Source organism: Drosophila mauritiana, chromosome 2L, assembly GCF_004382145.1.
Source record: "Drosophila mauritiana strain mau12 chromosome 2L, ASM438214v1, whole genome shotgun sequence".
NCBI classification, from domain to species: Eukaryota; Metazoa; Arthropoda; class Insecta; order Diptera; family Drosophilidae; genus Drosophila; species Drosophila mauritiana.
This window is the reverse complement of record NC_046667.1, coordinates 20,358,058-20,370,212: the sequence shown is the minus strand read 5'-3', so window position 1 is coordinate 20,370,212 and position 12,155 is coordinate 20,358,058. Positions and strand designations below refer to the sequence as shown.

The following is a 12,155-nucleotide window of genomic DNA, read 5'->3' as shown; positions in this document are numbered from 1 at the left end:
TCTTCGTTTCCCGCCACTTTACGGGCCGAAACACAGGTAAATAGTTTGTATCTTATCAGCTTCATTCAGCAAGCTCTAAAATCCATACCCTCTATATCTTATAGAGCTATTTCCCAGTTTCTTCATGCCTACTCAGATTTGCTGGTCTGCTGCTCTCCGCCGCCGATTAGCAATTCAAAATGTTGTTTTCGCTTTTATCTAAGTTTATTTAGTGTGCGGTGTGTATGTTCCGCTTTTGTTTTTGTCTTGCCATATTTGCATTGTTTATGCTTGAGTTTGTTGAGCTAATTAAAGCAGGAGAGCAGATGGACTGGATGGACTCCTGGTTTCTGTTCGTGTATCTCGGCTGTGGGTCTTTAGGCTATCTTTGGCTATTTTTAGTTGGCTTATATCTCATAAATAACTCGACACGTGCTCTCTGACGTCTACCGACTTAAAATTCTGTCTCATTAGCCAATCGACCTTTGTCTGTATTCAAAAGTCGCTTGAGCTCCTACGGCGATGCCTCTTTGGTTTCTGGTATTCTGTTTCTTTGGCACGCTTGCCAAATGCTTGTTTCCCACAGATTTAAATCGTTATTATCAGTTATTTGATTAATTTCAATTGAAATTGTTTACTTCTGCTTTCGCGCCGACTGATAATGAGGATGTGAGGGGTCGTTTAAGTTTGAGCAGAATGCAAATGTTGGCAGATTATTGCAATTGCAGTGTCTAACACCCGTCGTGGTCTATATATAGCAAGGGCTCTTAAATATTTAATGAACTTATCAAATGTTTGCCCACACTCCAGCTCTCTTTCCGCAATAGATAAAGTTCAGCTACTATATGTACTATACTCCAGACCCTGCTCCGATGCCAAATGGGCAAATGAGAGCAATCCGGGGAAACTAAGTCGAACCGCCTGGGGCCAGTGTAATCCACTGATAAGCCGGCGAAATCCGCTGATAAGAACTTTGTTTACCCCGCGGCGTTTGAAACTAATTAAACTTTGTAATGCAGCAAATCAATCCGATGACTCCTTATCGCCCTGCGAAGGTTCAAGTCGGTTCATTATCTAAATTAAATTTAAAGTCCTTTAAAGTCCACTCCCCCAACTGCACTCCCTCTTTTAGCTAATTGAATGGCGGGGTGCCCGCACAATTACTTTTTAAATGCCTGCCTAATATTTTCACGTACGCTAATGACTCGCTCACGATTGCCTGAAAAACAGCTCGAGCAAAACTCCCAGAGGGTATTTATAGCTCCAACACTGCGACATTGCATAATTTGATCTAATTTAGAAATCAAATAATCAGGGCGCACATACACAGGTTGCTGAAAAAATGGTGCCGGCTAATTATGGAAAATTGAAGAGGGCGTGGTTGGGGCGGGGAATTGGCGGTCAAAGTGCACCGACGGATGCTCGACGCATTCTCAATTTAGTTTGCGCTGCGTCATTGCGGTAATTCAGTGTGTATATATACATATATGTATATGTAGTATGCCAGCCAAACCAAACCACCACGAATGCTATAAGTCGAGCTGCTGCAGTTCCACAATTAAATTGGATGCGGATCTGGAAGCGAGGGGCTGCAGGGGTGGTAACTGCATAAATTGTGGCTAAGGTTAGGCCTGTTATTAAATAGATAATTGCTAGAAAAACTGCCATACGATCTTGCGTACAAGTGCTAACGGGGCGTATCAAGTATCGAATATTACGTATACGACACGTTGGGATTGTAAGCAGAAAACGAGCGGATAACTATTAGGGCAATTATATTCGAAATGAAATTATATCATATATATATTCAATTAATAATAAGAACTACATTTCAGTAGGAATTTATTTTCAAATGAAGTCATTAGATTCTCTATTATCATTCGATACTAATAATGCAAATTGATGTAAATCATATTTTCCAGAGGAGGAGGCGTACATATGTCTGGCCGGTCTGGTCGGTAGCAAGGAGAAGGTATTCATCAATCAAACCAAACTACAGCACGAAGTCACCTGGAAGACGGTGATGCAGATAGCCAAAAAGCACACGGTACGTAGAAGACCCCCGGTTCACCAGTACACATCGATCAAATGCTAATCAAAAGTGTATCGTTTAGAAAAGTGCTACTTCGTATTTCCAACGTATTTGCCCGGGCCTGAAGCTAGAACGCATCTTCATGGACTGGTGCTGGTGGATTCTAGCCGGTCTACCCTTCCAGCATCTGGTGCGGATCATGGACTGCTACTTCCACGAGGGCATCAAGGTCCTGTACCGCGTGGCCCTCGTCATACTCAACCTGTTTCACAAGGAGTGCCAGTCGAACAACGAATGGAGTCCGGACAACATTAAAAACGACATTGGCAACGCTTTGATCAAGTTCTGCAAGAAGATACCAGTGTCGCCGGCGAAGTTGCTCCATGCCGCGTTTAGTATTAGGGGACTGAGGTAGTTACAGTGTGAACTAATGATCAATGAGATCAGTTTTTAATGCGCGGTTTCTTCTCTTGCAGTACCCAGTATATTTCTAGAATATTTATCAAGACTGAAATGCTACTAAAAAGCCGCTCCGTGCTCACCAGCGGTTCGAAGCAATTAATCAAATCGCGTTCAAGTGATAATCTGCCCACTAGTCAGTCGCAGGTCAACATCCAAATGATGTCCCACACCCTGACCATCCGGGAGGTATGTGAATCTAACCCCTAACCCAATCGACGCGCCCCCAACCCCCCATCACACAGCATACACAGCAAACACAGTACACAGAATACAGAATACTAAATCTGAATACAGAATACAAACAGAAACCGAGTTAGGCATTCGTTCAGTTAGTAGTGACCCAAATGAAACTATTCACACAGCACAGCACTACAAGCAAAACACCTTGTCTAATGGTAAACTCTGATTTATTTTTATTCGTTTTCTGTTTATGTTTCTCTCACAACTTCTCCAACTCTGAAACAACGCACCCAATAAATAAACAAAACCAGAAGCTGCACTCCGAGAGCTGTCGCAATTTGGTATGAGGCCGTGAAAAGCTATACAAAATTATTATTACAAAAAAGATGCCAATGTTTGATTGATTCTGCTTGTTCTGTTGTTTTTCTTTCCACACCGTCTTTGAATGAGTTGAATCTACTTTCAATTTTATTCATTTGCTCGAGTCGAGTTACGAAAGCATGAAAATAGGAAAGTTTTAATTTATAATTTAAGTCAGATATGTGTACATATGAAAAGTTTAATTTCGGAATCAACTGGAGCAAGTGCTGATTGCTCAAGCCGTCCAGTTGATTCTCTAGCTCTCTCCCCGAACTGATTCGACTCGATTTTTGTGTCCGTTCTGCTTCCACTTGACTTTTGTGTTGTGTTTGATTTTGTCATGTATTATTTCGCGGAATGAAATAACTTCTCGCCGTTACTGTTTCGTTACTTATCATTCAAAGCAAATGCACAGCCTACACAATAACCACATTTATAAAATAACCACACAGTATAGCTTTTTATTCGTTTCCGTTGCTTTTTGTTGTGATAAAATAATAAATTAGTTTATTGCAAAGCCTATATACTCACATACAGAAATACATAACCCAACAATAATCCTCAAGTGAATTTGCTCCATATATGAAATCAATATATAAAACGTTATTTCTATTTTTCTTGTACTTTTTTTGCTGCCTTGGCAACGAATGAATGAATATTAACGATACTACAAAAATAATAATTGCGAAATACAATATAAATTTGCGTACGCTTAATCAATGTATACATACATACTTTTGAAATCGATGAAATACATTTCCACGGGTTCATTGGCCGCATTTGGGTGCATTCTGTTAAATATTTCATCCATCATGATTATGTATAAACTGTAGGGTGAAAAATCGCCCGGTCATAGAGCCATCGCGATGGGCGTTTATCCCATACACAATCTGAAAAGTCAAGCTTGTAAGAACGAAGATGTAAGTGAAAGTCAAAGTCCACTCCACTCCAATATAAAGCCAATCAACAATTCCCACCGAGATATCCACAAAACACACTTTATTCGTACTATAATATGTATAACTCCAATATATTTTGAAGCTTTTGGCTCACGTTCTTATCCACATTCCATTCAAGCCACAAAAACTGCATGTAGTGCTAGAATTCGTTTTCAATCGAATGGAAATTAGTTGATTTATTCCATTCATAAAGTTTCGCTTTCATTTTTCTATGATTTTGCCATCATTTTTTTAGTTTTTAGTGTAGTTGGCAATTCTTCCACTATAAATGATGATCTCCGAGTTTTAGTTACGTCAACCCAGTTTGGGTCCCAATTCTTGCCGTAGTGAATATGTTAGAACGAAGGGTATAGGAGAGTCAGCTAGCACATCTATAAGTCGATTTCATGCGTTCTCCCAAGATCTCATCCGCCACATTGCATATAATTTTTTGCTATATATCCATCTATATCTTTTCATAGCATTTTGGTTTGCCGGGCACAAAGAATTTCATAAAAACCTGGACGGATAGACAATTTGTAAGCATTGCATTGCATATTGAAAACCCTCCAACCTGTTTTCCCCTACCCATTGCCATTACAATCCATTCCGTAATTCCATTAAAGTGAATGCAATTATTCCTTGAAACTCCCATCCAAATTTAGACACAGTTTTCATTCCGTGCCGTCCTAGAAAATATTTCGGAACAGTCTGTCTATGTAATAGTGTTATTGTCCTGCTGTTTTTAATTGTCAGTAGTCTGCATTTCATCTGAGAATTGGAGAGTCGCAAATAAATAGTTTTAAATTAAATCCGCAATAAGCTTACAGTTTGAGAGCCGCCGAGCCACAGTTTGAGATGCGCTGCTGCCGAGCCGCCGCCGCTGCTTACAGTTGAAATGAACTGCGCCATAGTTTATTCTCTGTAGATTTTAGACCTCATCGAGAGTTGTTGCCTCTTATATGTTACGTAACCCCGGCTTTTAGTTGTTTTTTCGTTGAACTTTTGGCCTCTTAGTTCATGTTCTTTCACTCTACTTACCCACGCCAACGTATTTTGTTCTGTCATTGGCTAATTGCTACCCCTTTCAATACGTTACTCGTAGTTGTAGCCAAGTTATAGCCTTCAAACGTGTTCGGATGAGTTGCTAACAAACATGCCATTCGTTCTCCCATAGCTGTTCACGCTGTGGTCCTGGCTGCCCGTGCGGATAACAATGTACCAACCGGTGCTGCTCTACACCACGGAGGAGCACGGCTGCTCACTGACCACGTTCTACGTTCGGGTGGAGCAGCATGAACCCACGCTGCTCATGATCAAGACGTGCAATAATGAGGTAAGTTGCAATGTGCTAATGCTGTTTGGTGTGAAAACATGGTGAAAATGTGGTTTTTGAATGGTTTCTAAATCAAATGTGGATTCTTGCTCTTAGGTATTCGGTGCCTACTGCTCTTCGCGCTGGTTTGAAAGAAATGTAAAAGATGACAAGGGCCAGCGACAGGCCTACTTCGGTACGGGCGAAACCTTTTTGTTCTCCCTTTATCCAGAAAGAGCCAAGTACCCATGGGTGGGCATTGAGGGCGACAAGGACCTAGGACACAGCTCTGAGCTGTTTATGGCGGCCGACTCCAAGATGATCACGATTGGTGGCGGGTAAGATTCATGCTGCTCGTGTGGCTACCACCGCCTTTATAATTCATTCTCCACTCTCTTTTACAGCGAGGGGCAGGCCATCTGGATGGACGAGAACATTCGTTTTGGAAAGACGGACAGCTGCAAGACCTTCAACAATCCGCCGCTGTGTCCGTCGGGCGACTTCGAGATCCGGGTGCTGGAAGTCTACGGATTCGTGGGCATCTAAAAACCTTCTTAGTCTGACCGATATTGCCCGCCGATGATCAAGTGCTCAGCAAACTGCTCGACGTTCCCCCCGCGTTTCCTTAACCAACTCAAACACCTACAGATTGCTTTCGTTTCCGCCCATTATTGGCGTATGCTGATGGTACCAAGATGAGATAATGTGTAAACATTTATAAAAGCTTATTTATAAAATTGTATCGAAAGTGGCCAAGCAGCTGTAAATGCTGCCGTCGTCGTGTTAATGTTAAATGTTAATGAAAAAATGCAAAGCTAAAACAAATTATATATTATATAATGGAAATACTCTGTGAGTTCATGTTTCAAAACGCAAAGCTTTGAAATTACAATACCCTAGTTGTTATAACCCCTTTACATACGTATATTCATGATATCTATACAAACAAGTATATATAAAATGAATTATTATAATGTGTATATTTATATGTAAAACGTATTTCTATAGCCATGTACCCGGAGCAAAGAAAAAATTCCTTAAAAATTGAAAGCAGAATACAACACCGGAAAACTTGGGCTGCAACATCATTTTTGTTTGTTAGCGTTATTTCATTTAATTTATGAATACTGTATTTTTCTTTCTGTAAACCAAATTTACTGACTTGACTGAATTCGTTATTAATGTTATTAATATTATTATTGCTACGTGTATAGAAAGTGTAACTTGTAAATTGAATTGAAAACAACTGAATGTTTCTGAAAGTTGTCCCATTTGGTCGCAAAATATAGAGATAAAGTAAAACCAAACCTCTTTCGATTAGTACTGCTGCTGACGCCAATGATATGCTCAGATACTACACATATATACTATAACTATATAGCCCCCAAGTAATAAATATAAGGCTAATGTCCTTAAGCAGCGGAATTTGCAGTCGGTTCAAAGTCCAAAATAAGTTGAAGGAAAGATTGGGCTGTGGAGAGCTGCCACCCATGTGCAATTGATCTCAAAACGAAAAACGAAAGCGGAAAACAAATGTATTACAAGTTGAAGGCTTCATAAGTAGGCATAAACAAAAACGGAGAACAATCAATAATTATTTTAAGATTCCATTCCATTTTCAATACCAACGAAATTCTTTGCTCACCTCCACCTAAAAACTGCACGTACACAAAATTTTTGCACACTTGTCTAGTCAATTTTTAAGTTTTACAAAAATAACATGGTGTGTCTCCTCCCATTTCCCTCTGGACGAACACTCATTTGCCTTTGAGTGTCTGCAAATTCCGATGGCTTATTGATCGTTGCACTACTCAAACGAATTGTTACACTTAAATGAAAGAACTACAACGAATTGAGGGGAAGGAAGGACAGCAGTGATCACAGATTGCAGAACGTGATGGGTAACACTCCACAACTATTTCATTGAGGAGCTGGTACTCCACAATTTCCGAACCCAAATCCCATGCCCCAAATATAACCCAGGTCACCTGCAATCAGTGAAAGCACTGCAAGGTTCAGCAGTGGAAAAGCAAACTAAATATGAATAGTTTTAGGTTTTAAACAAACTCTGTGTGTTGTTGTTACTATGATTCAATGTATATGTGTACGCAGCATTATATAAACGAACTACATTATACACCCAACTACAAAACAAGTTGAACAAGTTGATCCATACAATGCAAATCTGTTTGTTATTTGTTTCTGAGTGTGAATCGTGTTGAAACAATAAGTTTTACTATTTTTGGTTGACTAATGCTTACGCGCTGATGATATGAATTGTTGATAGACTTTAAGACGCGGAGAGATGGACGACGATTGTTTGTGGCATTGACGCGGCAGTGGTCCTCGCTGGGATCGTAGAGATTCCGCCGGACACCGCCAGCATGGACAGTATTGGTGAAGCAAAAACAAACACAATCTTTTGTACATAAATTGTTTTCTATCTGAATTGTTCTCAATGTGTAGTTTATATACAATATCTTGATAAATATCCATATATTTATATTTGAATGTTATTTATGTGTAGCCCAGAAGTGTTATGAATATAATCCGCAGCTAAACCCATTAAGATAATAAGCAAAGATGTTATTTGTTTGCCTACACACAATAATTTATGCTATAAACTGGAAATAAATTTAAATCTAGACATGTTTGGCGATCAAGAAATCAATTGACTAGATATCGAAACAGAAATTGTGTGTATCGATTTGAAAGTGTAATTTTAATTTATCTTATGAATATTTTGTAATTAATGATCCTAATTGCAATACACACATACACATACTTACATACACACGCTAGTAGAGTAGGAGACGAGTAAATTTTATTCAATAAATTATATTAAATCAAACAAGTATAATTATATTATATAAATATATATGTATGTTAAATCATTTTAGTGGATGTATAAAAACAAATGAAAGAAAATCAAATAAAATAAAAATTAAAAAATATTTTCTTCTCTTTGATTCTTCTGTGGGCTTCAAGGTAAATGTATGACATATTCAGTAGGCTTTTTATAACTTAAACAATTTCCCTTAGAGAAGTAAGAATATAAGGTTGGGTCGCTCTTCTTCTGCGCCCTTTGCATGAGTATAAGTAGTCCTGTTAGTTAGTTGACCAAGAAAACAAAAATCTTTTATACAATACTGGAGTATATTACTTTTAATAGGAAACATTGAAATACGACCGCCGCCGTTCCACGGAATTCCTCTTCCTTAGGTAGTCGGGAGGACAAGCAGTCCGAGTACCGAGAGGGCAATGACCAAGGGCATTGTGGATAATCCAGCGGCTGCGTTGCACAAATCCGTATCGCAGAGTGCGCAGCCCAGGAAGTTCATAAAGGGCACCACAGGATCTGGTCCATCGTCGCAACTGATGCCTGTTGGGGAGGCATCGAAAAAGTAGCAGGAGCGCCTCACGAAGCGCGTGTCTCCTGGCACTGCGAAAAATGCGTCATTTTATGAGGGATTTCCTTGACATATTTTCCAGAAACCATACTCGGTATACTCACTTCCCTCGTGGTACTTGGTGAGGCAAGTGGCCTCCGCTCCCAGGGATCGCATGTTCGCCACCACATCGCAATCCGTCGTGGATATGTCATCGCCCACAAATCGCTCCCCACACCCTGGATTATTGACGGAATCACATTCGTAGCAGGTAATGGCACGGGCTGATGACGACATCCGTAAAAATGTGTGTCCACGCGAGTGCACAGTAAGGAAAACAATGGATGAGAATTGTGGTAGACTTTATCTCTATCTTAAAGTAAACAAGTAGATAACAGATCCAAATATTCCTAGACTTTAAGGATGAATGCCAAGCCGTTAATGCTTTTTCAGATGTAAGTTAATTCAAATATGTTAGATAATTCTTAAACTTTTTAGACTCTATACGTAAACAATGGAATAAACAAAGAAAGCTGTATGTTTTTCTTTACTGAACAGTTTCCCGCAAACCATTGGGTAAAGACCCTGAATTCACTTATTCGCAATAAATCGTGTTGACAGTCGTCCGCTTCTGAGATATTTCAAAATATGAACTACAATTTCGGGCAGGAATGTGATGAGTGGCGGGCGCGGATCGCGAATCTCACCTGAGCTGGCCAGCGTGACGAGCAGAAAGAGCGAGGCAAGCGCTGCCATCATCGCCATCGTACCGCCCCCGAAAACAGTTGATTCCACTGTCCGTCCGGCGGTCGCGGTGAGTCAGTGTGGCTATAGCTATAGCTTGGCGATGCCGATACGTGCGCGAATACAGATGTTGTCTTCTCGGATGCCGGACCGATTTTAATCACATGATAGATGCGCTATGTAGCCACAAGCCGCCGAGCAACGACCACCGTCCACCGACCACCGACTCGAAGCGATGCACACACGCGACTGAACTAAACAGAAACTGAACCGAACGTGCGAACAATCGCATTCAGAATGTGAATTTGATTTTCATAACAGATTTTTTCACATTTTCACTTCTCCATCGTTGGCTTTTCCCTGGCCAACAACGCGTGTTGACATCGTGCTCTGCCCTGCCCTGCCCTGTCATTCCCTTTGCCCTTTCCTCGCCAATCCATTTGTTTCAGGCAAGGTTCATTAGTGGCATTTGGACAAATAAACAATTTGGCATTCTGTGTAAAATTAGTTTTTATTAGTTTGTATTTGGATCGTTCGAAATTGGTTTGCCAGCTTTTCGGCTCGTTTCGGTGCGCTGATGTTGCTCATACGCCATGTTCGGCGTTGATTAGCCATTAATACAGTGGGGCGGGCAGATTTGGCTAAACGGTTTTGTGGATAGTGTGCTCTACTAATTGATAGTTCTGGGCCTTGGGAATACATCTAAATTGAACTAGGTTTACTTAAGCTACTGTGCCTTTTAATGTTCATTTCACGCTCCACATTTCCACATTTCCACTTCGTCTCCTGTCGCCTCACAGTAGTTGAGTTGCCAAGAGAAACAAGACCAGGCTGGCCAAGATTTTCCATTTATCCGCTGTATGCTTTTCCGATCCGTTGCAGTAGTTCTCGCTGTCGCACACATGACAACTTGAGTTCTGCACCGCCGACAGGGTGGGGTCCATTTTGCACCACACATCGGTGGCATTTACCTCGCCAAAGTAGCAGCCTCTGACGATCTTGCGCACGCCGTTTTCTGCAGAAGCAAAACATTGGGTTAGTCTACTTTCGGGCTGCCTTATCGTAAATAAACATATTTTTTATTGTCCGTCTTTAATGGGCTTATACGAAATGTCTACGTATTGTCCAAAATATCAAGAGATTGTTGGAAAGTCTATGAGGTTCTGCTGAAATAAGGTCACAGCTGTCCGTATATGCACGTATGTCTATGAATGTATGTATGACTGTTTCACATAATTAATTTCATTTGTTTTGATTTGCGTCACAAATCATTAAAGAAATTATTATCTGAAGAGTAAATACAAATCTCAGACGGACAACATTGCGAATGTTTAATGAGTATACAGACATTTACATTTGGAAACAAAGTTTTTTTGCACGCTGCTTATCGGACTGTATTTGAAATTAATGAGACTTTTAATAATTAATATTTGGTGGCTGGATAAAAATTGAGTGAGTACGATATATCCACGTTATAATGTTATATTTCAAACTTTCCTTTTTTGTACTATTAAAGATGCCAGCAAACTTTGATATTTTTGATATTGCATGGCAATTCATAACTATAACCAGTTCAAAACTATTAAAGTTACTATCCTTCAGTTCCGTAGTAACATGTTTTGAGAAACACGTTCGATTAAACTCACCCTTGAACACCCGTTTCAAACAGGCCGTGGCATTCACGCTGAGCAGATCGTTCTCCAGGAATCGCGGTGGAGCAATGAAGGCGCAGTCGTATTTGAAATGGTTCTCGACTTCGAAGTCGTCGCCGCAACTAGCCTCGTAGACGGATTCGCAGGCATAGCACTTGATGGCGTAAGCTAGTGGCATTGGGATGGGAAGACCAGAGACGCGTCTTATTTATGGCAGAAATGAGATCAGGCGGGGACAGGCGCAGAACTCGCAATGCAAAGTACAAATTCGAAAGAAACAAGTCCAAACAGAACAAAAACAAACCTGAGGCCAGCAGCGAGATGAGCGCGCCAAACAAAAGTAAATAATGCTGCATTGTTGATGGGAGGAAAATCGGTTTGCCACCTTTCTCGCTGGTGATTGGAATTTGTTGTATTTGATGGTTTTATGGAAAATAATTCAAGTGGCGGGCTTATTTATAGCTCTCTGCTCGGCGCAATTGAAACGATCCGCACGAGGTTTGAACACACAAAACTGTGTGTTTTGTGTAAGAAAATATAGTATATATTTTGAATATAAATAAATGAGTGTCTTCAACCATATAAATTAGTTTTATTTTATATTTTTATTTTGGTCTCAGCACGTAGGAAATAAAAATGTAAACACGCGTTGCCAATTTTCCCCGAGTTTTGTTTCTTGATTTTCCCCGATTTCCCGGCTAAATTCTTGGAGCCGTCTGTCAGTCGACGTCCGCACACGAAATCGAACTAAAAGAATGCCAAAAGCACTTTCCAAATTCAACTCCTTGCCGTTTTTCTCTTTTCCGTTTAACGCTCTCTTTTTTCTGTGGTGAAAACACTTTATGGCCATTTCGCCTGGCGTCATCGCTCAGCGTTTTAATTTGTCTAAATTTAATGAACATTTAGTGAGTGGAGACTTGACGCCGAACTTATAGCGACCCTGCGAGGGAAATGGAAAATGAAAAGGAAAACTGGGAGTGTATGGTCGAAGCGAGTGAAATCACAGAGAGAACTTTTCCGCTTTTCCGTCTGTTCTATAATCGTCAGCCCAGAAATTTCAATTTCCAAAGGCATATAGAGGGAGTAGTTTGGATGGGGGCCAGT

The 12,155-nt window shown here is 40.4% G+C and overlaps 3 protein-coding genes across 15 annotated transcripts in view; 1 reads left to right on the top strand and 2 right to left on the bottom strand.

Annotated features, from left to right (window-relative positions):
• LOC117135215 (GTPase-activating protein skywalker) overlaps positions 1 to 8,315 on the top strand; it is a 41,706-nt gene extending 33,391 nt beyond the window's left edge. For 5 of the 13 annotated variants that reach the window (XM_033295308.1, XM_033295306.1, XM_033295309.1 and 2 more), the window contains 7 exons: positions 1,902 to 2,026; positions 2,094 to 2,422; positions 2,488 to 2,659; positions 3,847 to 3,933; positions 5,129 to 5,287; positions 5,384 to 5,604; positions 5,671 to 8,314. In XM_033295308.1, the coding sequence (XP_033151199.1) occupies positions 1,902 to 2,026; positions 2,094 to 2,422; positions 2,488 to 2,659; positions 3,847 to 3,933; positions 5,129 to 5,287; positions 5,384 to 5,604; positions 5,671 to 5,812 (1,235 nt within the window). In that variant the 3' untranslated portion in view covers positions 5,813 to 8,314. Of the gene's footprint in view, positions 1 to 1,901; positions 2,027 to 2,093; positions 2,423 to 2,487; positions 2,660 to 2,964; positions 2,995 to 3,846; positions 3,934 to 4,433; positions 4,491 to 5,128; positions 5,288 to 5,383; positions 5,605 to 5,670 lie in introns of all 13 variants that reach the window. The other 8 variants (XM_033295318.1, XM_033295305.1, XM_033295313.1 and 5 more) reach the window with 8 other exon arrangements.
• An 88-nt stretch (positions 8,316 to 8,403) lies between these two features.
• Positions 8,404 to 9,657, bottom strand: LOC117135216. Its single transcript, XM_033295319.1, has 3 exons — positions 9,363 to 9,657; positions 8,781 to 8,939; positions 8,404 to 8,708 (listed from the first exon to the last, which is right to left on the bottom strand). Exons 1-3 carry the CDS (start codon positions 9,418 to 9,420, stop codon positions 8,485 to 8,487), a joined length of 441 nt encoding a protein of 146 aa, XP_033151210.1. The 5' UTR covers positions 9,421 to 9,657; the 3' UTR covers positions 8,404 to 8,484.
• Positions 9,658 to 9,891: 234 nt separating this feature from the next.
• On the bottom strand, positions 9,892 to 11,960 carry LOC117140847. The gene is made up of 3 exons (XM_033303976.1): positions 11,356 to 11,960; positions 11,046 to 11,219; positions 9,892 to 10,414 (listed from the first exon to the last, which is right to left on the bottom strand). Exons 1-3 carry the CDS (start codon positions 11,405 to 11,407, stop codon positions 10,194 to 10,196), a joined length of 447 nt encoding a protein of 148 aa, XP_033159867.1. The 5' UTR covers positions 11,408 to 11,960; the 3' UTR covers positions 9,892 to 10,193.
• Between the last annotated feature and the right edge of the window lie 195 nt (positions 11,961 to 12,155).